This window comes from Emiliania huxleyi (genome assembly GCF_000372725.1).
Source record: "Emiliania huxleyi CCMP1516 chromosome Unknown EMIHUscaffold_152, whole genome shotgun sequence".
In the NCBI taxonomy this organism is placed as follows: domain Eukaryota; phylum Haptophyta; order Isochrysidales; family Noelaerhabdaceae; genus Emiliania; species Emiliania huxleyi.
The window spans coordinates 188,226-212,281 of NW_005201069.1; the positions used below are offsets into that span (position 1 = coordinate 188,226).

The 24,056-nt window shown below is 68.1% G+C and overlaps 6 protein-coding genes across 6 annotated transcripts; 4 read left to right on the forward strand and 2 right to left on the reverse strand.

Annotated features, from left to right (window-relative positions):
* Positions 1–437: 437 nt before the first annotated feature.
* GPA3 (GPA3, alpha subunit of a heterotrimeric G-protein) lies at positions 438–2,233 on the forward strand (the record flags this gene model as incomplete). The annotated part of the gene is made up of 8 exons (XM_005786353.1): positions 438–731; positions 803–842; positions 1,000–1,086; positions 1,266–1,576; positions 1,646–1,708; positions 1,777–1,829; positions 1,933–2,094; positions 2,167–2,233. 8 exons carry the CDS (start codon positions 438–440, stop codon positions 2,231–2,233), a joined length of 1,077 nt encoding a protein of 358 aa, XP_005786410.1.
* Positions 2,234–10,249: 8,016 nt separating this feature from the next.
* On the reverse strand, positions 10,250–10,543 carry EMIHUDRAFT_47827 (hypothetical protein; the record flags this gene model as incomplete). Its single annotated transcript, XM_005786324.1, has 1 exon — positions 10,250–10,543. A coding segment is annotated over one exon (294 nt), but the record flags the coding sequence as incomplete, so codon positions are not given.
* A 3,655-nt stretch (positions 10,544–14,198) lies between these two features.
* On the reverse strand, positions 14,199–15,308 carry EMIHUDRAFT_229053 (hypothetical protein; the record flags this gene model as incomplete). Its single annotated transcript, XM_005786325.1, has 1 exon — positions 14,199–15,308. One exon carries the CDS (start codon positions 15,306–15,308, stop codon positions 14,199–14,201), a length of 1,110 nt encoding a protein of 369 aa, XP_005786382.1.
* An 891-nt stretch (positions 15,309–16,199) lies between these two features.
* EMIHUDRAFT_229054 (hypothetical protein) lies at positions 16,200–17,667 on the forward strand (the record flags this gene model as incomplete). Its single annotated transcript, XM_005786326.1, has 3 exons — positions 16,200–16,849; positions 17,228–17,417; positions 17,617–17,667. 3 exons carry the CDS (start codon positions 16,200–16,202, stop codon positions 17,665–17,667), a joined length of 891 nt encoding a protein of 296 aa, XP_005786383.1.
* Positions 17,668–18,364: 697 nt separating this feature from the next.
* Positions 18,365–20,033, forward strand: EMIHUDRAFT_423585 (hypothetical protein). Its single transcript, XM_005786327.1, has 6 exons — positions 18,365–18,521; positions 18,594–18,754; positions 18,823–18,895; positions 18,968–19,300; positions 19,371–19,468; positions 19,532–20,033. Exons 1-6 carry the CDS (start codon positions 18,378–18,380, stop codon positions 20,004–20,006), a joined length of 1,284 nt encoding a protein of 427 aa, XP_005786384.1. The 5' UTR covers positions 18,365–18,377; the 3' UTR covers positions 20,007–20,033.
* Positions 20,034–21,720: 1,687 nt separating this feature from the next.
* EMIHUDRAFT_414070 (hypothetical protein) lies at positions 21,721–22,599 on the forward strand. Its single transcript, XM_005786328.1, has one exon. The coding sequence runs from the start codon at positions 22,224–22,226 to the stop codon at positions 22,521–22,523; it is 300 nt and encodes a 99-aa protein (XP_005786385.1). The 5' UTR covers positions 21,721–22,223; the 3' UTR covers positions 22,524–22,599.
* Positions 22,600–24,056: the final 1,457 nt, after the last annotated feature.

Below are 24,056 nucleotides of genomic sequence, written 5' to 3' on the forward strand. Positions count from 1 at the left end.
AGTGCGGATGCGACGGGACAAGCCGTCCAGCGAGGCCCCCGGGAGGAGTGCGCGAGACCTAGCGAGGCGTAGCAGCGAGAAAAGTTGCGTTTGGAACACAAAAGCTCCAGAAAACGCGCGCGCGGGCGGACCCTCACAGCTCACACAGCTCACAGGCCCCTCCCTCTCGCACAAAAGCACCGCCCCTCTATCATACGACACCCCAAAAAAAGAAAGAAAACACACAATCCAAGGGAGATACGACACCCAGGCACGCTGAGATAGGTCGGCCTTTGTTTTTTTGACAGCGCTTTCGATGCTATCGAGGCCGAGCGGGAATGAAAGAAAGAAAGAAAACGAACATCCCGAGGGCGCATTACTTTTTGGCGGTTACGGACAACTTCCCCCCGTGCGGCAACTTCCGATTGGCGGCTGGCCGCGTATTCGGCACCACCAAAATGGTGTGCGGCGGCACCGCGCCGGCAAATGTGCTCGACCCCGAGGCGATGGCGCAGGCTGAGGCTCAGAAGGCGATCAACAAGAGCATCAACAAGATGATTAGGTCCAGTCGCGAAAGCGCGGAGAGTAAGACTAAGATGCTCCTGCTTGGCGCGGGCGAGTCGGGCAAGAGCACCATCTTCAAGCAGATGCAGATCATCAACGGGACGGGGTACACGAAGGACGAGCTCGCCTCCTTTAAGTGGATCATTCACCGCAACGTCCTCGACGCGATTCAGATCCTCATCACCCAGGTGTGCGGGTGGTGCGATGCGATGGCGAGGGTGCGGTGGCATGAGAGCGTGGTCCGACCCTCGACCCGCAGGCCTCGTCGATGGGCATCCAGCTCGAAGAGGCCAACGAGGGTGAGCTCTTCACCGCCCGCTTCCTCCACGTTCCCTCCCTCGCTCTGCTGCGTCTCTCTTCTCCCCTTTGCTCGCCGCCGCCGCCACACGGCTCCTTCGCTCACGGCGACTACCCTCGCGCCGCCACCCTCCCACGCCGCCTCGCCCGCCTGCAAAGACCGCGCGGAGCAGGTTCAGCTTTGGGAGGGTGAGAACCTCAACCCCGAGCTGGCACTGGCGATCGAGGCGCTATGGGCCGACCCGGGTACCGAACCTAGATGTGGGAGACTCTGGCAGACACTACGGATGTCTCGACGAAGGAGTGGAGTACTCTTGCTTTGTGGCCACTGTGACCTGCGTGCTAGTCGTGATGACATGGCCACGTCGAGCTGCAGCCGCTGTGAGGTGGTCGTCTTCACTGCTCTGTCCCTCCCTCACTTGCAGGCATCCAGCAGACCTTCGACAAGCGTGCCGACTTCCAGCTCGGAGATGCGTCCAAGTACTTTTTGGACCAGGTCGGCCGGATCGCCGCTGCCGACTACGTGCCGATCGTCGACGACGTGCTACGCGCGCGCGTGCGCACGAGCGGGGTAGTCAGCAAGGAGTTCTGCATCCCAGCGACAGGCACGACGCAGGCCCGCGCGATCGAGCTCTTCGACGTCGGCGGGCAGCGCAGCGAGCGGCGGCGGTGGATCCATTTCTTCGACCACGTCAACTCGCTTGTCTTTGTCGCCGCCATCAGTGAGTACAATCAGGTGCGAGCCCGAGATTGGTCGAGAGATTGGCCGAGGTTGGCCGAGGCTCGTTGCTCCCGGTGCAACCAGGTTCTCGCCGAGGACGCGAGCAAGAACCGACTGGAGGAGGCGATGGACCTCTTCGAGCAGATTGTGCAGAGTCACCACTTTTGCGGTGCCCCTTCTCCCAGAAGACTTGTTCCACGACAGGTCCGTAACAGGTCTCATCATTGAGCTTCATAGACACCTCCGTCTACCTCTTCCTCAACAAGAGGTGCGTGTGCCCATGTCGTGTGCCCACGTTGCCTCGCACACAGTTTAGTGCGCGCGTGTGCGCGGTGTGCGGCGCGTTGAGAGGCTGCAGCCCCGCCCCCAAGGGACCTCTTTGAGGAGAAGATCAAGACGATCGACCCGAGGAGGTGGTTCCCCGACTACACGGGCGGCTGCGACAAGGACAAATGCGAGGCCTTCTTCCGCGCAAAGTTCAAGGAGCGCATGCAGCGCGCCAAGAACAAGTCGGCGTTATACGTCCACACCACGTGAGCAAACGACATTGGGAGGTGGCTAGTTCTCCATACCGCTTCTCACCCATCGCCCAAGCCGTCGCTCAGGTGCGCCACAGACACGGGCAACATCAGATTTGTGCTCGACGGCATCTTCAAGGACGCAGCGACTTGATGGTCGACGCGGTGCACAGCACGACGCCGCGGTTGCGCCGCGCCGAGAGCAGCTTCTCGACGGTGCTCCACCCGAGCTCCGACGAGCGCTCGAAGACGAGCGTGAAGACCCGCTTGCGCATGATCGCCGAGAAGGTGGCGCGCAGGGTGGCCTTGCTCTGCTCCAGGAGTGCCTGCGGCATCGTCTGCAGCACGAGCGTCTGCCCGTCGCCGAGCATCAGCGCCAGCATCGGCCCCACAACCGTCGTCTTGCCGCCGCCCATCAGCATCTGCTTGACAAGCGGCTGTCCGCCACGCACCGCCTGCACAAACTCGCGGATCAGTAAGACCTGCGCCTGCCGCAACACGATGTTGTGCGTAAACTCGAAGAGCAGGAAGCGCGGGTCGTACCGCAGCCCGAGCCCGCCAGGCCGCCCTCCCTCCCCTCCCCCTCCCTCCGCTCCCCCTCCCTCTGCCCCGCCCGACTCGACCACGTAGTGCCGCCGCGCGAGCAGCTGCTCGGCGAGCGTCTGCGACCTGTTCTCAGCGTGCGGCGTGAAGAGAGGCGCCGCTCACAGCTCCGAGTCGAGTGAGGGCGGACTTGAGAGTGAGGGCGGAGACGATCTCGCGGCGCGCGGCCTCGCTGGTGCCAGCGGGCAGCGGGCGCAGCAGCTCGAGCAGGCCGCGCGCCTCGGAGAGGCAGCGGTTGGTCTGTCCCACTCTGCTCGCGTGCATGATGACAGCGACCGCCATGTCGAGCAGCTCCGCCGCCTCCGCCTCGCCGAGGTACGGGTTGGTTGCGATCAAGTCCGCCTCGCCGGCCGACGAGATGAGCAGGCAGAAGAGGAACTCGGGCGAGACGCACGCCTGCAGCTCCGCCACCTGCCGCAGGCCGAAGACCTGCCGCTCGAACGCCTCCCCCTCCGCCGCGCCCTCGAGCGGCACCGCCGCCGCGCGCCGCAGCAGCATCGGCAGTCCGTCGCGAACTGCCGCTTCGTCGCGCTCGCGGAGCTCCGAGAGGTCGTTGATCAGGCCGCGCACCGCCGCCGCCGCCGCCTCGAGCCTCGCGCCCCCGCCCCCCGCCTCGAGCACCTCGTCCGCGTCGAGCAGGAAGGTGCAGCGCGGCACCGCGGAGCCGTTCTCCTTTGCCGCGAAGGCCTCCGCGTCGGCGGCGAGGCGCCCGAGCATATCAACGGCCACCTTGGAGCGGGCGTCGGGGTGGCTCGACACGTCGAAGCCGAGGGTCGCCGACACGTCGGAGTGGCCGAGCAGGGAGCGGGAGACGCGCTCGACGAAGCGCTCGAGGCCCAGCGCCTGCAGCGGCGCGCTGCAGAAGTGGCGCGTCTCGTCGGCCGTGTTGGACGGCGGCAACTCCTGCCGCGTGAACGGGTCGCGCGGCGGCCGCTTCTCTCGCCGCGCCGCCCGGAGCAGCTCCTGGTAGCTCTCGGCGGCGATCAGGTGGCCGCCGGGGAGCTTGTACACCTGCTCGCCCTCCTCGAAGTCGCACAGGGAGATGGGGCACGCATCGTTGTACCCGGCTCCGGCGCTGAAGGTGAGGGCGGCAGAGGAGAGCACCGGCCGCACCTCCCTCGAGGCGCACAAGTGGTTGGTCACGCCCGCGCGGCCGAGCCGCTCGGCGCCGAGCTGCACGCCGTGCTGGGCGCTCTGTTGCAACAGCCAACAGCCAACGGCCGCCTCGGCGGGCAATGCGTCGCTCACTCCGCCCGACGACCGGTGCGCCGCGAGCAGCTCGCTAAGCCTCGACAGCTCGGCCAGCTCCCGCCGCGCCTGCGCGTCAACCTCCCTCGCCACAGAGTCGATGTCGTGCAGCCCGTCGCCGCCGCCGCCGCCGCCGCCGCGGCGGAGGCCGCCGCCGTGTGCCCCGCTCACCGCGGCCGCAGAGATGTCGCCGCCGAAGCCTCCGGCGCTCACAATGCCGTACGCGCCGCTCTCGCCGAACCCTCCATACCCGCCGCCGCTATACCCGCCGCCGCCATACCCGCCGCCGCCATAACCCCCGCCGTACCCTCCGCCGCCGCCGCCGCCGCCGCTCTGCCCGCCGTAGGCCCCTCCGCCGAAGCCTCCCCACATCCGCTCCTTGGTCAGCACGTTGACGCGGCGGCGCTGCATCGCGCGCAGGACCTCGGTACGCGCCGGCGACGCCTCGGCAGCGGCGGCGTGCATCTCGGCCATCACGCCTCGCAGCAGCGTGGCGAGCGGCGTCTGCGGCTCTTCCGGCGTCGGCACGCCCGAGTACAAGTCCCGCCGCTTGGTGACGCGGGTGTCAACGAACTCGGGTAACAGCTTGCCGAGGGAGGGGCAGCGGGCGAGGGAGAGGAGGATGGACGAGAGCAGGGTGGGCTCGTCGAGCTCGAGGAACGAGAGGAGGAGGGAGGCGAAGGAGGCGGAGCACGAGGGCGCAAAGAAGCCGCCAACGAGTCCCGGGCGGCAGGGCGTCGAGTTGGTGAAGAGGCAGTACAGCGTGAGGAAGCCGCCTGTCGGGATGGAGAAGCGGCGCGCGGACGGCGCGCTCTTCTGATTGAGGAACATGAGCAGCGCCATCATCCCCTCGAGGTAGTAGGCCCGCTCGCGCTTGAACCGCATGACCAGCTCCTCCAGCATCCCCTCCAGCCCCTCGGGCGTCTCCTCGAGCACCGTCGGGTGCCACGCGTGCACCCAGCGGGTCCGCCCCTCCGCTGCGCGCTTGGGCAGCTCGACGGTGCAGCAGGGCGGCCGCTCGCCCCCTCCGTTTTCGAGGGCGGCGATGTTGGACACCGAGAAGTGCCGCCCGAGCCCAGCCGCGGCGCGCGCACGCAGCGCGGTGCGGCGGTTCTTGCAGAGGGCGATGCCGAGCGGAGTGTGGCCGGCCTGTGCACACGCGCCCGCCGTGAGCCGCGTCTCTTCACACTATTGACGCCGAGCGGTGTGCGGCTGGCCTCGGTCGAGCAGCGCTTGTCGGCCACGTCGCAGATGCAGCGCTTGAGCAGCGTGAGCTCCTCCTCCGGGGTGAGCAGGCAGTCGGCGGAGACGTGCTCCAGCCGGAAGAGGTAGTCCGCCATCTCGAGCGAGATGTCCCACGGCAGCTGGAGCGGCGCGTCGAGCAGCACGAGGGAGATCTTGAGCCGGCACGCGCTCGCGTCGGGGTGCGAGTCGGGGCTGTTCTTCTCGCACGAGAGGAACTGCAGGATCTGGTCCTCCTCGCGCGACAGCGCCGCGTCCGAGCCGACCGTGTCGACGAGACGCACGACATCCTTGTACTGGCGGCCGAGGAAGCGAAGCAGCAGCAGGTAGAGCGCCGAGGCGAGCGTGGTGGTGTACAGGATCACGCGCGAGACGTGGACGGGGTACATATAGTAGGGGTGCTCGAGGTTCCCGGCCCACTTCACGTCGGAGCGGTCGAGCACGAGGCTCGTCGAGAAGGGCACGCTCTCGATCTGCGGCCGGCAGGGCGGCCACGCGCAGACGAGGACGGAGCACTCCGAGTTGGAGTTGGAGAGGAGCAGCGAGTGCGGGATCGCCTCGAGCATCGCCGACTCGGTCTCGGAGCGCTCGTTTGTGATGAAGAGGTCGGCGTGGTCGACGCTGTAGAGCCGGACCGAGTTGTCCACCATCAGCGCCTGGAAGGTGAGCTTGAGGCGCGGCAGGCTGACGATCCGCAGCTCGTCCTGCGTGATGGCATCGGGCTGGCCGAGCGCCGCGGTGTCGTCGTACGCCGCCCACGCGAGCACGTGCGAGAGCGACTCCACCCGCGACAGCACCGTCGCCAGCGAGTGCAGGTAGGACTCGGCCGGCGCGTGGAGCAGGTCGAGTAGAATGAGCTCCTCCTCGTCAAAGTCGGAGGCGGACGCGACCTCGGACGGCTGGCGAGCCTCGCCCTTCCTGCCGCCGCCTCCGGGCGGGTCCGGCCCGCCGCTCTGGTCGGCGTCGAGCAACGCCGCCAGCGCGTCGAGCAGCGCCGGCACGACGATCTTCGGAAGCCGGTGCCGTTTGCGCCGCCGCCGGAACGGGAGCAGGCCCACGCGCGGCAGCAGCGCGCGCAGCGCCTCCAGGCCCGACGCGACGGCGGGCTCCGACCCGGCGCCGAAGCTGTGGCCGCCCAGCCGGCGCAGCAGCGCCGCCGTCCCGTTGCACAGCGCGAAGCTTGGCTCGAAGGGCTGGGAGAGGAGGGCGTGCTCCTTGGTGAACTGCTCGAGGACGCCGAGCGCGTCGTGGACGGCGCGGTGCTCTCTCTGCAGGCGCTGCTTCGAGAGACGCAGCACGACAGCACGCGCCGGCAAGAGCAGCGAGTCGCCCCGCCGCACCTCGCCGAAGCGGGAGCCGTGCATCGCGACGTGGCCTCCGACGCCCATGTTGACGAAAATGACGTCCGGCTTGGTCGCGTCCTTCGGGTAGCCGCGGAGGTAGTCGGCCTCGTCCTGCCAAAAGGTGTACCGCTCGAGGAGCGACTCGGGCAGGAGCCCGGACAGCAGCCGCTGCGGCAGCCACGTCTCCTCGCCGCACGAGAGGTTCTCCGCAACCGACGCCTCGCGCGTGATCACCGCCGACGGCGTGGGCTGCGGCACGTCGTACGGGTGGCCCGCCTCGTGCCTCCCCCACTCGGCCCACGGCACCTGAGGAGAATCAAGACTCCCCGCAAGAGTGGAGAGTGGTGCAGAGAGGATGTGCCTCCCTTACTCGGCCCTCGCCTGGCGGTGAGCGACCGGCGGCTGCATAAAGCGCAAGCAGTAGCGCGCGTCGGACGTGTAGATGAGCGAACGGTAGTAGCGCCGCCCGTGGGACTCGAGTCGGTAGACGTGCACCTAGGCGTTGAGCGGCAGTCGTCCGCAGCGATCGTGAAAAGCGACTCGAGGCGGCACACGCGCGCCATCCGCCGCGCCCTATACACGAACAGCTCCAGCCACGCGCCCGCCTGCGCCGGCTGCTTGCCGACGAGGTACGCGACCTGAAGCATTGAAGGTAATTCGTGAATCTGATTACTCGGTTGCGGCTTGCCGGCGATGGTGGGGGTGGGCGACCTGCGCGTCTGCGGCGAGCGGCGCCTCGGGCATGTAGAGCTGCAGCGGCACCGGCTGCATCATGTGCGCCTGCCGCACGGGCTCGAGGACCGCGGGCAGCCACGCCTGCAGAGGCAGGATTCGGTCAGCGAGAAGAAAAAGGGAGCGAAGAAGCAGGCCGCAGCCGCGCCTTCTCCGACGGGTGCAGCTCCTGCGGGTAGTACATTCGCCAGTGCTCGAGCGGCGCCATCTTGGTGTCGACGTCCCAGTAGGCGATCGAGTGCGCGCGGCCGACGAGGCGGTACATCTCGCGGTGCGCCGACCGGTCGGTGAGGCAAGCCTGCATGGCAACCTCGCCGAACATCTGTGTCACGTCCTCCATCTCGGCGACGGCGTGCCGCAAGGCTTGCGGATGTGCCGCCATCAGGGTGAGTTGGAGGACCTGCGCGTCCACCACCACCGCGCCCTCGGGCTCCTTGAGCAGGGTCGGCACCTCCTCCACCTCGGCTGGCCGGCGCGCGCGGCTCGAGTGCACGGCGAAGCGGCCTCGGTTCGGCTCGCCCGAGAGGTAGGCCCACCGCGGCGGCACCTCGCCGGGAGGGGGCAGCATCGCCCCGCTGCCCTCGGAGACGCGCACGACCGAAGAGAGGACCGCGTCGAGCTGGCGCTGCGTCGCCGTGTCGCGCAGCCAGCCGAGCAGCTTGCGGCGCAGGACGTGCAGCGCCTCGTACACCTCGTTCTCGGGGACGCGCCAGGCGTCGTAGCTGGGCGACCCGTTCCACACGTCGAGCAGCTCCTTGTTCCACTGGTGGCGCGTCGCGAGGAACGCGACGGCGCAGGCGATGCTCTTGGCGAGCGGCTCCGTCAGCTCGGCCGGGGTGAGCGAGCGCAGCATGAGCAGCAGGTGGGAGTGGCAGACGCAGAGGTGGCGCACGTTCTCATCCAGCACCTGCTCGTCCTCGCTCTGGAACGCCTCGTCGAGCTCGCGGGACAGCTTGTGGTACCAGCCGAGCAGTAGCGGTCGCAGCTCGCCGAGCAGCGCCTTGCGCAGCCCGCGCCGCGCCGCCGCGAGGGCCTCCCGAGCCTGCGAGTCGAGGGCGAGGCCGCGGAAGGGCTTGCCGCGGATCGAGTCGTGCTCGCCGGCGTCGTACTGCAGCAGGAAGGAGACGTAGTTGTCGAAGCGGGCGGCGAGGCGGACGACGTACAGAATGACGGTCGTGGTGCTCGCCTTGAAGGTGCCGGTGTCGAGGTCCGTCGCCTGGTGCGCCAGCCGCAGGACGCCCTCCACGAGCGTCTTGGGCGAGCGGCAGAGCTCGTGGAGGAGCAGGTGGTGCGGCGTGCCGAGCAGCTCGGGCGCGGAGGCGGGCACGTCCTGCGGCTCGAGCTCGGCCGACCTGGCGGGCAGGTGACCACCGGGCTCGAAGAGGACCGCGTCGAGCAGCGCCTGCAGCTTCGGCACTTGCAGCAGGTGGATGCGATCCTCCGAAGAAAAGAAGGAGACAACGAGCGGGATGCGCAGGTAGGGCACCGTCAGGTACGAGAGCAGCAGCTCGGCGTCGTGCTGGCCGAGCGCCTTTGCCGACGCGTTCTCGACGTCCTTGTCGCCAAAGTCGGGCAGCTCCCACATGTGCAGCAGGTCGTCCTCGCCCTCGATTCGGGTCGGCCGCGTGTACGCGTTCGGGTCGGCGCGCGACGAGAAGCGGTGGAGCGGCGTCACCTCGCCGCGGCGCACGCGTGGCTTGGCGGAGAGCAGCTGCGGCGCGCCGCCGGTGGCGTAGCCGCCCACGTAAAAGTGCTGCTGGTAGAAGTAGAAGGTGAGCTGGGCCTGCCGCTGCGAGTACGGGGCTTTCGACGGGAAGGCTTCCAGCTGTGGGTTGAGGAACAGCTTGAAGTAGAAGCAGACGTCGCGGAAGCAGCGAAACTCTGGGTAGTTCTTGATGAGCAGGTGGTCGACGTCGCGGATGTACTGCGCCACGTTGCCGATGTCGGCGGGGAAAGCGAGGTCCTGCGCGATGGAGCGGACCCAGCGGACAGTCCCGACCTCGAGCGCGTTGGACGACTCCCAGCCGTACACCTGCGAGCAGGCTCCGAGCTGGCTCAGGGTAGGTCGAGAGGCGTCGGCGGACGACGGCTCCCGCCCGCACACACCTGAGGCAGCGAGGCCTGGGCGGCAAAGTAGTCGAGCGCGCAAGTGCGCGCCGTGTTGAGCTCCGGGGTGTGCACGGGCACCGCGGCCGCCTGCCGCGCGAGCTCGGCCGCGCCGATGGTGTACCCGGAGCTGTCGTGCGTGCCGCGCAAGCGGACGCACACGCGCGAGGGCTTGTCGGTCGCGATTTGGCGCATTACCACGTCGGCGACGGCGGCAATGCACGCGGGGACCGCCATCCGAACGCCGTCGAGCGAGCGCGTGTGGTCGATCGAGAGGGCGGAGGCGGCGAAATGCTCGCAGATGCGCTGCAGAAGCAGCATCAGGTCGAGCTGCTGCGCATACAGCATCGGGGTGCGCCACAGGCAAGCGCGCTCGGAGAGGACGGCGCCGACCCCCTCGCCCTCGGGCTTCGGCATCGGCAGCGCGCACGTGAAGGTGTGCTGGATCAGCGCAACCTTGAGGAAGTTGGTGTTGAGGACCGAGTGCGCCTGCACCGCCGTCGTGGTGCAGAGTAGGTCGCACCTAAATCGACGACGGATCGACAATCAACCAATCGAGCAGCCGCCGTCTCTGTGTGCAGGAGCGGCACGCTGACTCGCGCAGCACGCTGACCGCCTCCGCCAGGGAAGTGGCCGCCGCCGGCTGCGACAAAAAGTCGAGCGGCAAGTACCTCGGCAAGTCGTGCGCCTGTGGACATGTCGAGGGCGTGTCGTGGAGGCGTCCTCCCGTCGGGCGGCAAGGGACGCGGCTAGCGGGGCGCCTGGCCAGGGTCGACCGGCGCGGTGCGCAGCAGCCGCTCGTAGAGGGGGTGAAGATGCGGCGTCTGCGGCGGAGGGACGCACGACCACGGGAAGGCGCGGGCGTGGCGGCGCAGCAGCCGCACGCCGTCGGTTGAGATGAGCGCGCCGCTCTTGTCGAGGAGGACGAGGGCGGGGAGGCTGGTCACCTGGTAGTGCCCCATCAGGGCGGCGGGCAGCTGGCCGCCGAGCGTGAGCGACGGCCACGGCATCCTGCCGCGGTACTCGTCGAAGGCGGCCTCGGAGCGGTCCTGGGGCACGAGCAGCAGCTCGAGCCCTTTGCCGCGCGAGCGCAGCGACGCGTAGGCCGACGCGAGCAGCGGCGTCGTCTCGACGCACGGCGCGCACCACGAGGCCGAGAAGTAGAGCCCGAGCACCTCGACACCGTCCAGCAGCTGCGCGGGCGTGCGGTGCGCGCCGCCCGGAGGAGGGAGGAGGCCGCCGGTGCCGTCGTACCCGGCGGAGGAGAGCAGCGCCTCGAGCGTGGGCCGGCCGAGGTGGGCGTCGGCCTCGCAGAGGATGAGCGGCGGAGGAGCCACGTCGAGGGCCGGGCCGGCCGCCTGCGAGGAGGGAGGGAGGTCCCGAGATGCAGCCGAGAGGCAGTCCGAGGTAGGTCCGAGGTGGCGGGCCCCGCTGCCTGCTGCAGCGCGCTGTCGAGCAGCTCAATCTCGGACCGGACGGCGGCGAGCTGCGACAAGCTCAGAAGCGGGGGCCTGCCCGCCCCTCCCCCTCCCGCCCCTCCTCCCAGCTTGGCCGCCTTGTGCGCGAGCTGCCGCCTCGCAAGCTGCAGCACCGTCCGCTCCGCCTGGTCGAGCCGCTGCACAAACTGCAGGTCGTGCCGCGCGAGCGAGAACATCTGCAGCCGCAGCAGCAGCGACGCACGACGGCACTCCTCCTCGCTCACGCCCTGCCGCACCAGCAGGTAGCGGAGAGCGTGGCGGCAGCAGCCGTAGTGACCCGAGTCGGAGCGGCGAAGCGTGCGCGCGGGCAGCGGCGCGAGGCCCCGCCGCCGCGCCGTCGCCTCCCACTTTGCAATCGCGCGATCGAGCGAGTCGCCCGCCAGGTAGGGCAGCAGCACCTGCGAGGAGAGACGGGTCGGCTGATCATCCTCGACTGGCTCGAGCCGCCCGCCAGGCAGGGCGGCAGCACCTCGTACAGCACAGCCAGCGGGCCGCGCTTCAGCCGTCCCGCCGCAGCCTCCGCCGCCGGCACCGTCACGCCGAACCAAAAGACCACCCACCACGCCTCGTCGGCCAGCCGCGAGAGCGGCACGTCCCCGATCTCGAGGGCGGTGCCGTACTTGACCTTTGGCGGCGCCCGGCCGTCGGCGACGTGGTAGGAAGTGGTCCCCGCACGCGACGGGTTGACGACGGCGACGGAGCAGCGGTCGGCGTCCGGCAGCGCGCCGCGCCGCACGACCAGCAGCAGCGGCACCTCGCCGTCCCACGGCAGCAGCAGCACCCCCGATGGCTGCAACTCGTCGAAGGCCTTGGCGACGGCCGAGAAGAAGGAGCGCTCCTGCCCGCCGCCCTTGCGCGCGTGCGCGAGCTTGTGCGCCAGCTTGCGCGCGTCCTTGAGCTGCGCCGCCGCAGTGTTGAGGGCGGAGCGCGCGGCGTGCGAGAGCTGCTGGCCGGGGCCTGTTCACAGTGAAGAGGCGTGAAGAGGCGCTGGTCACTTGCTCGCGCGAGAGCGGCCGGCGTGCGCCGCTCTCGTGCAGCATCGCGTCGAGAGCGAGTGCGAGCACCTACGTGCAGCCCCGTGAGCAGGAGGTGTGAAGAGGAGCGGTGTGAAGAGGAGCGGTGTGAAGAGGAGCGGTGTGAAGAGGAGGGGTGTGAAGAGGAGGGGTGTGAAGAGGAGGGGTGTGAGCAGGAGGAGTGAAGAGCACCTCGAGCGAGACGTGCAAGCTCGACTCCTCGAGCGGCGACTGGGCGATGAACGGGTCGCAAAACTCGGCGCCGAAGGCGGGGTGAAGCCACACGGGGGGAGGGCGGGCGTACAGCGGCTGCAGGGAGAGCTGCTCGGCGGCAGACGTCTTTGCGGCCGAGCGCACCTCCTCCTCCTCGTCGGCGGAGCGGACCTGTTCACAGCTGCGGGCGTGAAGAGACTGCTCGCTCCTCCTCCTCCCCGCCGCCGTCGGCGAGCGGGCCTTGTGCAGCTCCTCACGCACCTCCTCCTCCGTCCACACCTTGGACGTCAGCCGCAGGTACTTGACGCACAGACCGGGCGCGAGCGGGCCTGTCCACGGCTGCAGGCGTGAAGAGACGCCGTCCACAGGCGCCGGTCATAGGGGGCGGGGGCGCCCTCGCGGCCCGCGGCGGCGTCCTCCACCGCGAAGAGGGCGAGGAACTGCGGGTCGATGACAAACTTCTCCTGCAGCTGCGGCTTCGGGCCTGCAGCCTTGTCCTCGCCGCCGCCCTGTGCCTCCTCCTCCGCCTTCTTCGCCTCCTCCTTGTCCTTCTTGGGCGCCTCGAGCTTCACGCTCGCGCACAGCCGTCCGTCGACGTACGTGAGCAGCTCGCCCGGCTTGCGCGTCACCACGATCCAGTTCCAACGCTCCGCGTGTGCCGCAGCCTCTTGCGTGCCCATGTCGCTCAGCGCTCCTGTTCACGGCGGGAGCTGTGAGGAGGCGCCGTTCACGGGCGCCTGCCGCGCGCGCCGCGTCGCTCACCCACGCCGCCGTTCTTGAAGAGCTGGACCGACTCGACCCGCTCCCCCTGCGGCGGCGGCGCTCCTCCGTGGAAGAGGGGCAGCGGCGCGGGCGGCAGCGCCTCGAGCCGCATCGCCAGGACGAGCGAGTACTCGTGCAGTCTCCCGTCCTCGGCAAGCACCCACGGGGAGGCCTACTCTCGGCACAAACTCGTCGCGCCTCGGCGGAGCGCGGCGGAGCCCGGTGCATCCGGCGGATCCCGGCGCCTGCAGCTGCAGCTTGAGGAAGGAGCCCTCCGGAACGAGCAGCGCCTGCAGAAAGAAGGCAAGGTGGCAAGCCAGATCGAAAGAACAGCGCCGAGGGAAAGGGTGAGGAGCGCGCCTGCGAGCCGTCCTCCTGCTCCTCGAGCGCCGCCTCGGCGCCGAGCAGCTCCACACCTGCTCACAACCGAAGCAGGCGTGACCTGGCGCTGGTCGCACCGGAAGCGTCTGCCGCCGCGCATCGCCGCGCCCTCAGGCATCGGAAAGCGGCTGCTCGAAGGGCCGGCGCCGCTGCCGTCGCCCTCGGCCCGCGGGATGGAGCGAAAATCGGCCACCATGTCGACCTTGGACGCCGCTCCGAGCCCGAGCCACCCGCCAGCCTTCTCTCCTTTGCCCACAGGGCCGGCGGCCCGGCTGGGGCCACCCTTGGTGTCGTCGTCATCGTCGCTCCAGATGCCGCTCATGCCGGTCAGCAGGCCGTCCAGCGGGTCGTCCTCGAGGAAGCGGATCTCCTTGCCGAAGCCTCCCAGCCCGAGCTCCTTGATCTTTTCCTGCCGCTTTCCGAATTTCGTCTCGTTGAGGTCGTCATGATCCCTCTCCTGCTTTGGCGCCTTTGGCTCGAACCTGCCCTCCTCGTCATTGCCGCGGCCGCGGCCTCCGCGACCAGCGTGGCCAGGGCGACGGCCGAATGTTCGACCACGCGGCATGGACGTACACACAACAGCGGCGGCGGCGGCGGCGGCGGCGGCGCCGGTGCGGACCTCGCCTCTTCGCCTCCGGCGCTCGAGCTGAGCTCCGCAGTCTAGGTCGCGGCCAAACCACCACCACGCCCCGACGAAGGATTTCACTATTGGGAGAAGCCGACAGGCTGACCGGCCATTAGAGCACAATATCACTCCCTTCTTGCTTAGTGCTTACGGGCAGGGTAGAGATTCTTCTTTAATTTGTGCACTTTCAATGGCCTGTTGATTGTTGACACAATATGGCGTTCTCTCGTCTTGAGCGGCGGTAGGAGGCCCACTCCCCGACATTCTCTCCCCTGTTCTCGCCTCGCAATGCACACAGGCCGCTGACATACAGGGCCGGTCAGGGTAAACAGGTGGAGAGTTCAGATCATCCACAGGGAGACGGCGCGGTGCTCTACACAGGCCTGTAGGTCATCCACATCGCGACCGGCCCGCGACAATAAGGGCACGCGTCTTGCATGCGCTCGGAGCAGGGACCGCAAGCACAGTGGTGGCCGCAGGGGACCGCGACGTGCGTCTTTGGCCGGGTGAAGCAGACGATACACGTGGTCTCGCCTCCCATCGTGGACTCGGGGACCATGCGGCCCGTCTCAAAGTGTGCGTCAGCCAGAGAGACCACCCCAATCGGCGGCGGCGAATCGAGCGCTGGCGAGTCATTCACAAGTGCGTCGTTGTAAGGCGCACCCGGCTCGCTGTCTTCGTCGATTACCTCTTCCGAGGCCGGGGAGGCCGGGGAGGCCGGTCTCGACAAGGCCGCCTGCTCCGACAAGGCAGCCTGCTCCGGCAACGTCGAAAGAGCACCCCGCTCCTGAATCCTCACCTCAGGTTCGAGTAGCTCGCTTGGCTGCACTGCCCGCGGCTCCACCGCCTTGCTGGCGTCCTCCCTCGCCCGCTGTGCCGCTGGCATCGCAACCGCCGCGCGCTGCGCACCTCCTGCCTCCTCGACTTCCGCTCTCCCGCTTGCCTGCGGGGCCGTGCTTGAGGCGCTTCGCCCCGCCTGCTTCCTCGCCCGCCCGCGCCGTGACGAGCCGTGTGCCGGCTCCTGACGACTAGGCGGTCGCACGTCGGAAGGCACTGCTTTAGCCCATTGTCGGAGACTTGCCCAAGACCAGAGCCCTTTGGCCGCAGCAGCCCCCTTCGCCCACGCAGCCACTGCCACAACAGCCACCGACAAGGAAAGGCCAAACTTTGTAGCCCCCACCGCCACCGTCTGCACGCTCCCTCGCCATCCTTCTGCATTGTGTCCCCACGCTGTGCACGCCGCCCACGCGACCAACGCCCACGTTGCCACCGCCAGCGCAAATGTGTCGCGGATGTCGATCAGGAATGGATGCTCGAGCAGCTGCACGCCGGAAGTCACAAGCGTCCTGGCGTGCTCCAGCGATGTCCTCCACCAGGTCCGCCGCTGGCGTCGAGCGCGAGCGCGGGAGTTGCCCCCTCTTTGTGTGTCGCGCATGTAGCACTGCGGCATGCAGATGCAGATGAACCCCAGGACCACAGACATGGCTGCACACAGCGCCACGGACACGTCGGCCGCCCACGTCACCCAACCGTCCACCTCTACGACGCGCCGTCGTGAAGACTCTCCGTCAGGCCGCGCCTTGTCGCTCGGAGCAGAATGTTCAATCGACCGTTTGATGGCCTGTACAACCTCGGTGTGGCCGTGGTTCTGAGCTATCTGCAGCGCCGTATTACCCTCGGCATCGCGCGCCCGCGGTTCTGCGCCCGCCCGCAGCAGGCGGCGCACGGCGGCGACTTCGTTGAACTCGGCGGCGCCCATCAGCGCGGTGCGGCGCTTCCCCCACCTCTGGTTGACCCTCGCGCCGCGCTGAAGCAGCATCTCGAGAACCCGCTCTTGGCCAAAGCGAGCAGCGGCCACCAGAAGCGTGAGGCCGCTCACGCCCCCCCTCGCGTCCAACCGTCCAACTGCTAGGGAGGCTGATGCTGCCCGTTCATCGCATGTCGCGTCAACCTGACCGCCACCGTCGAGCCACGCCCGCACCGCCGCCTCATCCCCTAACCCTGCAGCTTCCGCGATCTCATGAGGAACTAGCTGGCTCCTCTGTGCGCCACCACCCAAGCTCGCAAGCACCAATCCGCTGGCGACGAGCCAGCACATCACCATCTGGCGCGCCTGCTTGCACGCGCGCACGGTGGAGGTACGGACAGCAGGCGGGCAGGGGCGGGCGCCCCGGCGACGGGAGTGTGAAAGGGCCTCCAACTCGCACCTAACCTCTCACAGACCAGCGCATAGTGCCGTTGTAGGTATTATGCGGGACGATTTTCTTCTCATAACAAGGCTGTGACGTGTGTCTCCGAATGGGCAGCGCCTCGAGACAACTAGCTCGCTTGGCAGGCGTGCGCGCGGTCGCTGTTGTAGCCTTGACCGGCCCGAATGTGCGGCATCGGAGTGGTCCTGTACCACAGCCGTACCGCGGAGGCGGCCGGCTCAGCCACGACCGGCATCCCAGTGCACGCACTGCAGAGGCGCGGCCCGGACGCGCAGGGCGAGCTGGTGGTTGGCCGGCTGGAAGTGTCAGGCTACGAGCTGCGCCTCACGGCTGCAGTGCTGCACCTGCGCGGCCGCGCCTGCCAGCCGCAACCGCTGCAGTCTGCTGCCGGCGACGTGCTGCTGTGGAACGGCGAGGTGTTCGGCGGCGGCGTCGCGGTCGCCGACGGCGAGAGCGACACTGCGAGGCTGCTTGCCGTGCTGCGGGCGGCGGGTGAGGCGGTGCCGGAGGTGCTGGAGTCGGTGCACGGCCCGTGGGCCCTCGCCTACTGGCACGCGGCGAGCCGCACCCTCTGGTATGGCCGAGACGGCCTCGGCCGGCGCAGCCTGGTTCGGATGGAGGGCGCCGACGCCGCCGCCGGCTGCTCGACGCTCCGGCTCTGCTCGGTGGCTGTGCCGCTCCCGGCTTCCGCGGGCGGGGAGTGGGAGGAGCTGCCCGCCTGCGGGATCGGCTGTGTCCGCCTGCTGCCCGATGGCACCGCTTCGCACCTCTGGCTCCCGAGGCAGACCTCCACCCGCCCGCCGCCCGCCTGCCCGTCACGACCACGACCCGAGTCCTTCCTACCACTGGTTAGGCGGGCCTCCCTCCCGCCTCCGCCGCCCGCCGCCGCGACGCTGCTCGCGCTGTCGCAGCGCGAGACTCCGCCCACCGACACGGCGGCGGCGGAGGCGGCGGAGGCGGCAGTGGAGGCGGCGCTTGAGGCGGCGGCAGCAGAGGAGGAGCCGGCAGCAGTGGTGGATGTGCCTGCCCCGACCAACGGCGCGAGCAGCGCCGCCGCCGCCCTCCTCGCCGCGCTCTCTGCCGCCGTCCGCAGGCGAGTGTGCGGCGTCCCCGCGCTTGCCGGCGGTGGCGGCGGTGGCGGCGACGGCGGCGACGGCGGCTGTGGCGGTGCTGCCGTCGGGATCCTCTTTAGCGGGGGGATCGACTCGATGGTGCTTGCGCGGCTGGCTGACCTCGAGCTGCCTCCCGGCCAGCCGATCGACTTGCTGACGGTCGCCTTCGGAGCCTCTCCGGACGAGGCGCCCGACCGGCTGACGGCGCGCAACGGGCTGAGCGAGCTGTCCTCCCTGTCGGCTCGGCGGTGGAGGCTGGTCGAGGTGGACGTGAGCTTTCCGATGCTGCGGCGGAGGAGAGAGCAGCTCGAGGCACTCCTCGCCCCGGCGCGCACCGTCATGGACCTCAACATCGGAGCCGCGCTCTGGTTTGCGGCGCGCGGCGTCGGGCGGCTGTGCGAGCGCGCGCCGCCGCCGCGCGCCTCGCGCCATTGCCGCTACGCCGACGAGCCTCCGGGCGCCAGCGGAGGGCGAGGCTGTGGCCGGAGAGACCGCCGCAGGCGCCGGCAGCCAGCGGTGAGGAGCGAGGACGAGATCGGAGCCTTGCGTGCAGAGCGGGCGGCGAGGCGGCAGCGGGCGGCTGCAAACGCGCACCCACCTCCTGCGACGACGACGGCCGCGGCGAAGGTGGAGGCGGCTGCGCTGCTTCGCGTGCGGGTCGTCGCGGTCGCGCCCCGGGGCGTGCGACTGGGCCTCGAGTGGCTGGCAGGCGAGGGCGAGGGGTGCCCCGTGGCGTGGCTGCCAGCGACGGGGCATGCTGCGGCGGCGGGGCATGCAGCGGAGGGGCCCACGGGGGCGGGGCCTGCAGGGGCGGGGCCCACAGGGGCGGGGCCTGCAGGGGCGGGGCCCACAGGGGCGGGGCCTGCAGGGGCGGGGCCTGCAGGTGCAGGTGCAGGTGCGGCGGGGCTTGCCGCGACATGGGCCCCGTCCGAGGCGGGAGAGGCAGCCAAGGCGGGAGAGGCAGCCAAGGCGGGAGAGGCAGCCGAGGCGGGAGAGGCTGCTGAGGCAGGAGAAGCAGCCGAGGCAGGAGAAGCAGCCGAGGCAGGAGAAGCAGCCGGGGAGAGGTGCGGTGGCGGCGCTGGCGGCGCTGGCAGCGAGGGCGGCGAGGGCGGCGAGGGCGCTGGTGCTCGCGCAGGCAGCGAGGGCGGCGAGAGCGGCGAGGGCGGCGGCGCGCAGATGTACACGAGCGCCGCCCGCGTGCTGCTGCTCGGAATGGGCGCCGACGAGCAGATGGGCGGGTATGGCCGTCACCGCACCGCCTTCAAGCGCGGCGGCTGGGCGGGCTTGGGCGCCGAGCTCGCCGCGGACCGCGCACGGCTGTGGAAGCGCAACTTGGGGCGCGACGACCGTGTGGTGAGCGACCACGGGCGGGAGGCGCGGCACTCGTGGCTGGAAGGGTGCGCGTGAAGAGCGTCTCTTGACGGGCTCATTGCATGTGCGAGATAGGCTCGGTACCCGTTCCTGGACGAGGAGGTCGTTGCGACGCTCGCCGCGACGCCCCTCCATCTTCTCTGCGACCCGCGGCGGCCGCCGGGCGTCGGAGACAAGCTCGTGCTTCGCCTCCTCGCGCGCTCGATCGGCCTCTCGCGCTGCGCCTCGCTGCAGAAGCGCGCCACACCTGCGCTCGGCGCGGCTCCGGGGGCGGGCGCCTCGTCACACCACCGATTGCGCACAGGCGCGCCATCCAGTTTGGCACCCGCATCGCGAATAAGAATGTGAGCGGCACCGCGCTCCTCTCCCCCGACATCGCGCGCTGCACCATCTCGAGGTTGAGATCGGCCGAGATCGGCCGAGATCCGCGTCGGCATTGCCGAGAGTAGGCGCTCGACGAGCTCGTCCACCCCAACGCAGCTCTCACCGCCGCAGAGGCCGCATCGCCCGCCGCCGCTGCCCCTCCGCGCGGCAAGCCGCGCGAGTCCCTCGCCAAGCCGACCAAGCGCAGGGCGGGGGGCAGGCTGGCGGCAAAGTCGGCTGCGGCGGCCGCAGCGGTCGCGGCGGTCGCGGCGTATGCGAGGTTGCCAGAGGGCGCGCCACGGGGTCCGCTCACGGCACTACCGCTTTCTCGCGTATCGGGTCGAGTGAGCCGCGGCGCCACGCTTGCTGCGTTCGAGACGTTGCACCCGGACGGGCTGGCGGTCAAGCCTGTCTCGTGGGTCGAGCGATTGGGTGGGCTCGCGCCTGCCTCTCAGGGCGGGCTCTGGTCACGGCGCTGGCTGTGAGCAGGTCGTCGGCGAGGAGGGATTGAGCATGCTGCTCGGCGCGGGGACCGTCGAGGAGCGGCTGCTCCGGCTCGGTTTTGAGAAGCGATGGATCGAGCGCAGGCGATGGCAAGTCTTGGCCGGCGCTACGAGCTGGGGCCCATCACACGTGCATCCTTCCAGTAGGCGAGCGGCCGGGGAGGCGTTTCGGCTGGCGCTCTTTCCCGCCGAGGCGGCCGAGCCGGCCACGTGGGACGGCATCTTCAACGTGGTGCGTGAGACGTTCCCCGAGGCCGCGCCCAAGGTCCTCGCGCGGGCGGGCGAGCTCCGCGCGCTCCCCTTCGCCGAGCTGCAGGCGCGCGCGACGGCCGGCTACTTGCGCGGGGCGAGCTACTTCGAAGTCAACGAGGCGGCGATGGCAGGCGCGTCGGAAGACTCTCGCTACCTCAGTACTGCGCGGCTCGCGTCAGAGCAGTGCGAGGGGCGTGTCGAGGAGGTGCGAGGCTGGCTGTACCATGTGCTCGGACTCAGCGACCTCTTTGACGGCGCGGGCTCCACCGTGCTGCCCGACGGTCGCCGCGGGGTGGGCGAATTCTTGATTCGGAACCGGCGGGTCGCGGACTTCGGCGAGGCGTTCGCGTGGGTGGAGCTCACCCCTTGACAAGCTCGTAAAGAATAGATGTATCTCAAGAGTGGATGTGCAGCTCTGCTGGGGGGGGGGGGGGGGGACGAGCGGCAAAGTGCCAAAACGCAAAAAAGCGGCACACGACACTTGAGAGTGAGTGTGAGACACGACAGGGCATGCGAGTTGCGACAGGCACAGGCGAGAGGCGTCAGGGACAGCTCGGCTGATGGTGACACGTGATATGGGTGAAGCGGGGCAAAGCCATAGTCTGAGGGTATCCTAAAAGTTCGGCCGATTTGGGTCAAAACGCTAAAAGCACGGTTGTGCCATGCCGTAGATTGGGGCAAAACGACAGAAGTGGGCCCGCAGGCGCGCGAAAATTTTGGACATTTGTGGCCGTGCGCGGCGCCGTGCGGGCTTGGCTTTGCCCATTAGTCTGAGAGTTAGGTTTCTGGAGCCTCGGGTGCTTTTACGCTTTTGATCGGGTCAGGAGAGTGTGCGACTTTTACCACGTTGGTCGTCTCGGAGCGTCGCCTAGCTTTTAGCATTTTCTCAAAAATATTTCTTCGGCGCTGCGCGCCGGTTGCACGGCAGTAGCTAGATGCTAGTAGAAGTAGTGTAGCTATCGAGTATCGTCCCGCAAAGTAGCTGCTTCCCGCACACTATGGCTAGGGGAAAATGCTGCCGCTGCCTCGAAAGCGCCCGCCGGTGTGTGTCCAAACTTGTAGCGCTACACCGCTCGTGCTTGCGTCGGCGGCGTGGGTGGCAGCGACGAGCGAGGGAGGCGGGAATGGGGTGTGGTGGTGGCAAGGGCGGCGGCGAGGGTGGTGAGAGCAGCGGCGGTGGAGACGGTGGTGAGGAGGGTGGAGGTGAGGGTGGCGGTGCGGCGCGGCTGGAGGTGAGGGCGGCGGCAGGCCGACACGGGGTTGGAGGGAGCGGCGTACGTGCCTGGCGACGCCTCGGCCAAGTGCGCAAGAGGTCCAAGGACAGTGGCAACGGAGGTGACTTGTGGGTGATGCTAGCGGAGTGCATGCTTCGGAAAACGCAAAGAAGAGCAGCTAGCTTCGGAGGGCGGGCTCGACGGCGACGGCAAGAGCGGGGGCGGCCAGGGCGGCGGTGACAGCAGCGGCGATGGCGAGGGTTGCGACGGGGAGGGGGCCGTGAGGGCGCAGGCGAGGGCGGCGCCGGGCGGCGAAGGGGCGTCGAGGGCGGCACCGGCGTCCGCCTTTGGTTGGGATTGCAGCTGCAACGGGCGGCGGGGGCAAGGTGGGGATGAGGGTGGGGAGGGTGGCCGGAATGGTAGCGGCGGCGTGGGGGGGGAGGGCGGTGGCGAGGGCGGTGGCGAGGGCAGTGGAGGTAACGGTAACGGTGGATGGCGGTGGCGGCTGTGGAGCGAGAGGGTGGCGGGGGCAATGACAGTGGGCAAGCGAGTTGGCCGGGCGATGCTACACAGAGGAGCGCAGTGGGTGCTTTGGAACGCAAAGAAGAGCGTGGAAGGCTCTGAGTAGACTTAGACGCTCGCGCCGCCCGCTCCGGAGGCCGCATTCAGCCCGGAGGGGGACCGCGGGAGCGCCCAGTGGCGGCTCGGGGAGAGCCGGGTGTGTCTGCGCAGTGGCCTGCGCGCTGCCTTGGGCAGAAATCGCGCTCTCGCCCCCTCGGCTCCGCCCCCGAGCGAGTGAGGCTCGGAGGAGAGGCGAGAGAGGGGGAGAGCGCCGAGAGAGCGACTGGGGAACGGGAGAGGCCCTGAGGGTTGTTGCGCGCGCGCAACAAATCGTCAGAACCAAGGCTGAATCTCAGCGGATCGTGGCAACAAGGCCACTCTGCCGCGTACAATACCCCGTTCCTTATTCAAGTCGTCTGCAAGGGATTCGTCGGCCCGGGTCCGTGAATTGTGGTCGCTCGCGGCTCAGGCAGTGCTACCGTTGCTCGTGGCGTCCCCGGGCCGGTAGGTGGCTTTCCTTCCGGCATGGATTCTAACTTAGAGGCGTTCAGTTATAATCCGGCGCATGGCAGCTTCGCCGCATCGCCGTTTCCGGCGGCGGCTATACCGATGATGCGAATTGGTGGTTCCTCTCGTACTGAACCAAATTACCGTAGAAAAACAGACAGCAGTAGGGTAAAACTAACCTGTCTCACGACGGTCTAAACCCAGCTCACGTTCCCTGTTGGTGGGTGAACAATCCTGCATTTGGCCCCCGCTGCGAGGCAGTGATAGGAAGAGCCGACATCGAAGGATCAAAAAGCTACGTCGCTATGAACGCTTGGCAGCCACAAGCCAGTTATCCCTGTGGTAACTTTTCTGACACCTCTAGCTTGAAATTCCCAAAGACGAGAGGATCGATAGGCCACGCTTTCGCGGTTTGTATTCGTACTGAAAATCAAAATCAACCGAGCTTTTCCCCTTTCGGTCCACATGAGATTTCTGTTCTCATTGAGCTCAAAATCGGGCGCCTGCGTTATTTTTTAACAGACGTGCCGCCCCAGCCAAACTCCCCACCTGTTAGTGTCCCCGACGCGGATCGCGCGCACGAAGCGGCTTGGATCCAGAAGTGAGGCGAGCCTCCCTCCGCGCCACCGAGTAAGTAAAACAACGTTGACGGTTGCGGTATTTCACTGTCGGGTTGCCCCTCCCGCATATTCTACACCCATCAAGTCGTTCCACAGTAACAGACTAGAGTCAAGCTCAACAGGGTCTTCTTTCCCCGCTGATTCTTCCAAGCCCGTTCCCTTGGCTGTGGTTTCGCTAGACAGTAGATAGGGACAGTGGGAATCTCACGAATCCATTCATGCGCGTCACTAATTGGATGACGAGGCATTTGGCTACCTTAAGAGAGTCATAGTTACTCCCGCCGTTTACCCGCGCTTGGTTGAATTTCTTCACTTTGACATTCAGAGCACTGGGCAGAAATCACATTGCGTCAGCACCCTCGCGGGCCATCGCAATGCTTTGTTTTAATTAAACAGTCGGATTCCCCTTGTCCGCGCCAGTTCTGAAGCGGCTGTTCGTCGCGCAGGGAGAGCCGGAGCGCTCCTAGGCCGTCCGCCGGACGGCCGCGCGGGATCCGCAGCCGTGAGGCCGTAGTCCCCGCGCAGCCAGCCGGCCTCGAGCCTAGGACCCCTGCGCCCAGCCTTCAGAGCCATTCCTTCTCCCGAGGTTGCGGAACCATTTTGCCGACTTCCCTTACCTACATTGCTCTATCGACTAGAGGCTGTTCACCTTGGAGACCTGATGCGGTTATGAGTACGACCAGGCGTGAGAACGAACCGCTCCCCCGGATTTTCACGGGCCGTCGGGAGCGCGCCGGACACCCCAAGACTTAGGGTGCTTTGCCTGCCGTGTAGCCCTCGCTCCGGCTAAACCGATTCCAGGGCAGGAGGCAGTTAAGAAGAAAAGAGAACTCTTCCCAGGGCTCCCGCCGGCGTCTCCGGGTTCGTTCGCGTCGCCGCCCACCATCCACGCGCTGGCTCGGGAATATTAACCCGATTCCCTTTCGACGGACGGGCTGACAGAACCAGCCGCGTTCGGCGGAGTTTTCCTGTCTCTTAGGGTCGGCTCACCCGTGTCCAACTGCTGTTCACACGGAACCTTTCTCCACTTCAGTCTTCAAAGTTCTCATTTGAATATTTGCTACTACCACCAAGATCTGCACCGGGGCCCGCTTCACCCAGGCTCGCGCCCAAGGCTGCGCCGCGAGCCCCGCGCCCTCCTACTCGCCGGCGCCTCGCGCTCGCGCCGGCGGCCGCGCATCGGTGGTCCGCTTGAGCGCCATCCATTTTCAGGGCTAGTACCTTCGGCAGGTGAGTTGTTACACACTCCTTAGCGGGTTCCGACTTCCATGGCCACCGTCCTGCTGTCTGGAGGTACCAACGCCTTTTGTGGTATCTGATGAGCGGACACTTGGGTACCTTAGCGCGGCGTTCGGTTCATCCCGCATCGCCAGTTCTGCTTACCAAAAATGGCCCACTTTGAACGCGCCGTTCGCCGCCCGGGATCACTCAAGCATCCCGGGCCTCTTGCCCATTTAAAGTTTGAGAATAGGTGCAAGCTGTTTCAGCCCACAGGCCTCTAATCATTCGCTTTACCTG

What these genes read in the sequence shown, in the direction of transcription:
- EMIHUDRAFT_423585 (XM_005786327.1), top strand. Translation starts at nt 18,378, where the DNA reads ATGGGCGGGTATGGCCGTCACCGCACCGCCTTCAAGCGCGGCGGCTGG. An exon ending in CGCTCCTCTCCCCCGACATC is followed by an intron (nt 18,896 to 18,967) that starts GCGCGCTGCACC and finishes TGCCGAGAGTAG; the next exon opens with GCGCTCGACGAGCTCGTCCA. An exon ending in CGGTCAAGCCTGTCTCGTGG is followed by an intron (nt 19,301 to 19,370) that starts GTCGAGCGATTG and finishes GGCTGTGAGCAG; the next exon opens with GTCGTCGGCGAGGAGGGATT.
- EMIHUDRAFT_414070 (XM_005786328.1), top strand. Translation starts at nt 22,224, where the DNA reads ATGAACGCTTGGCAGCCACAAGCCAGTTATCCCTGTGGTAACTTTTCT.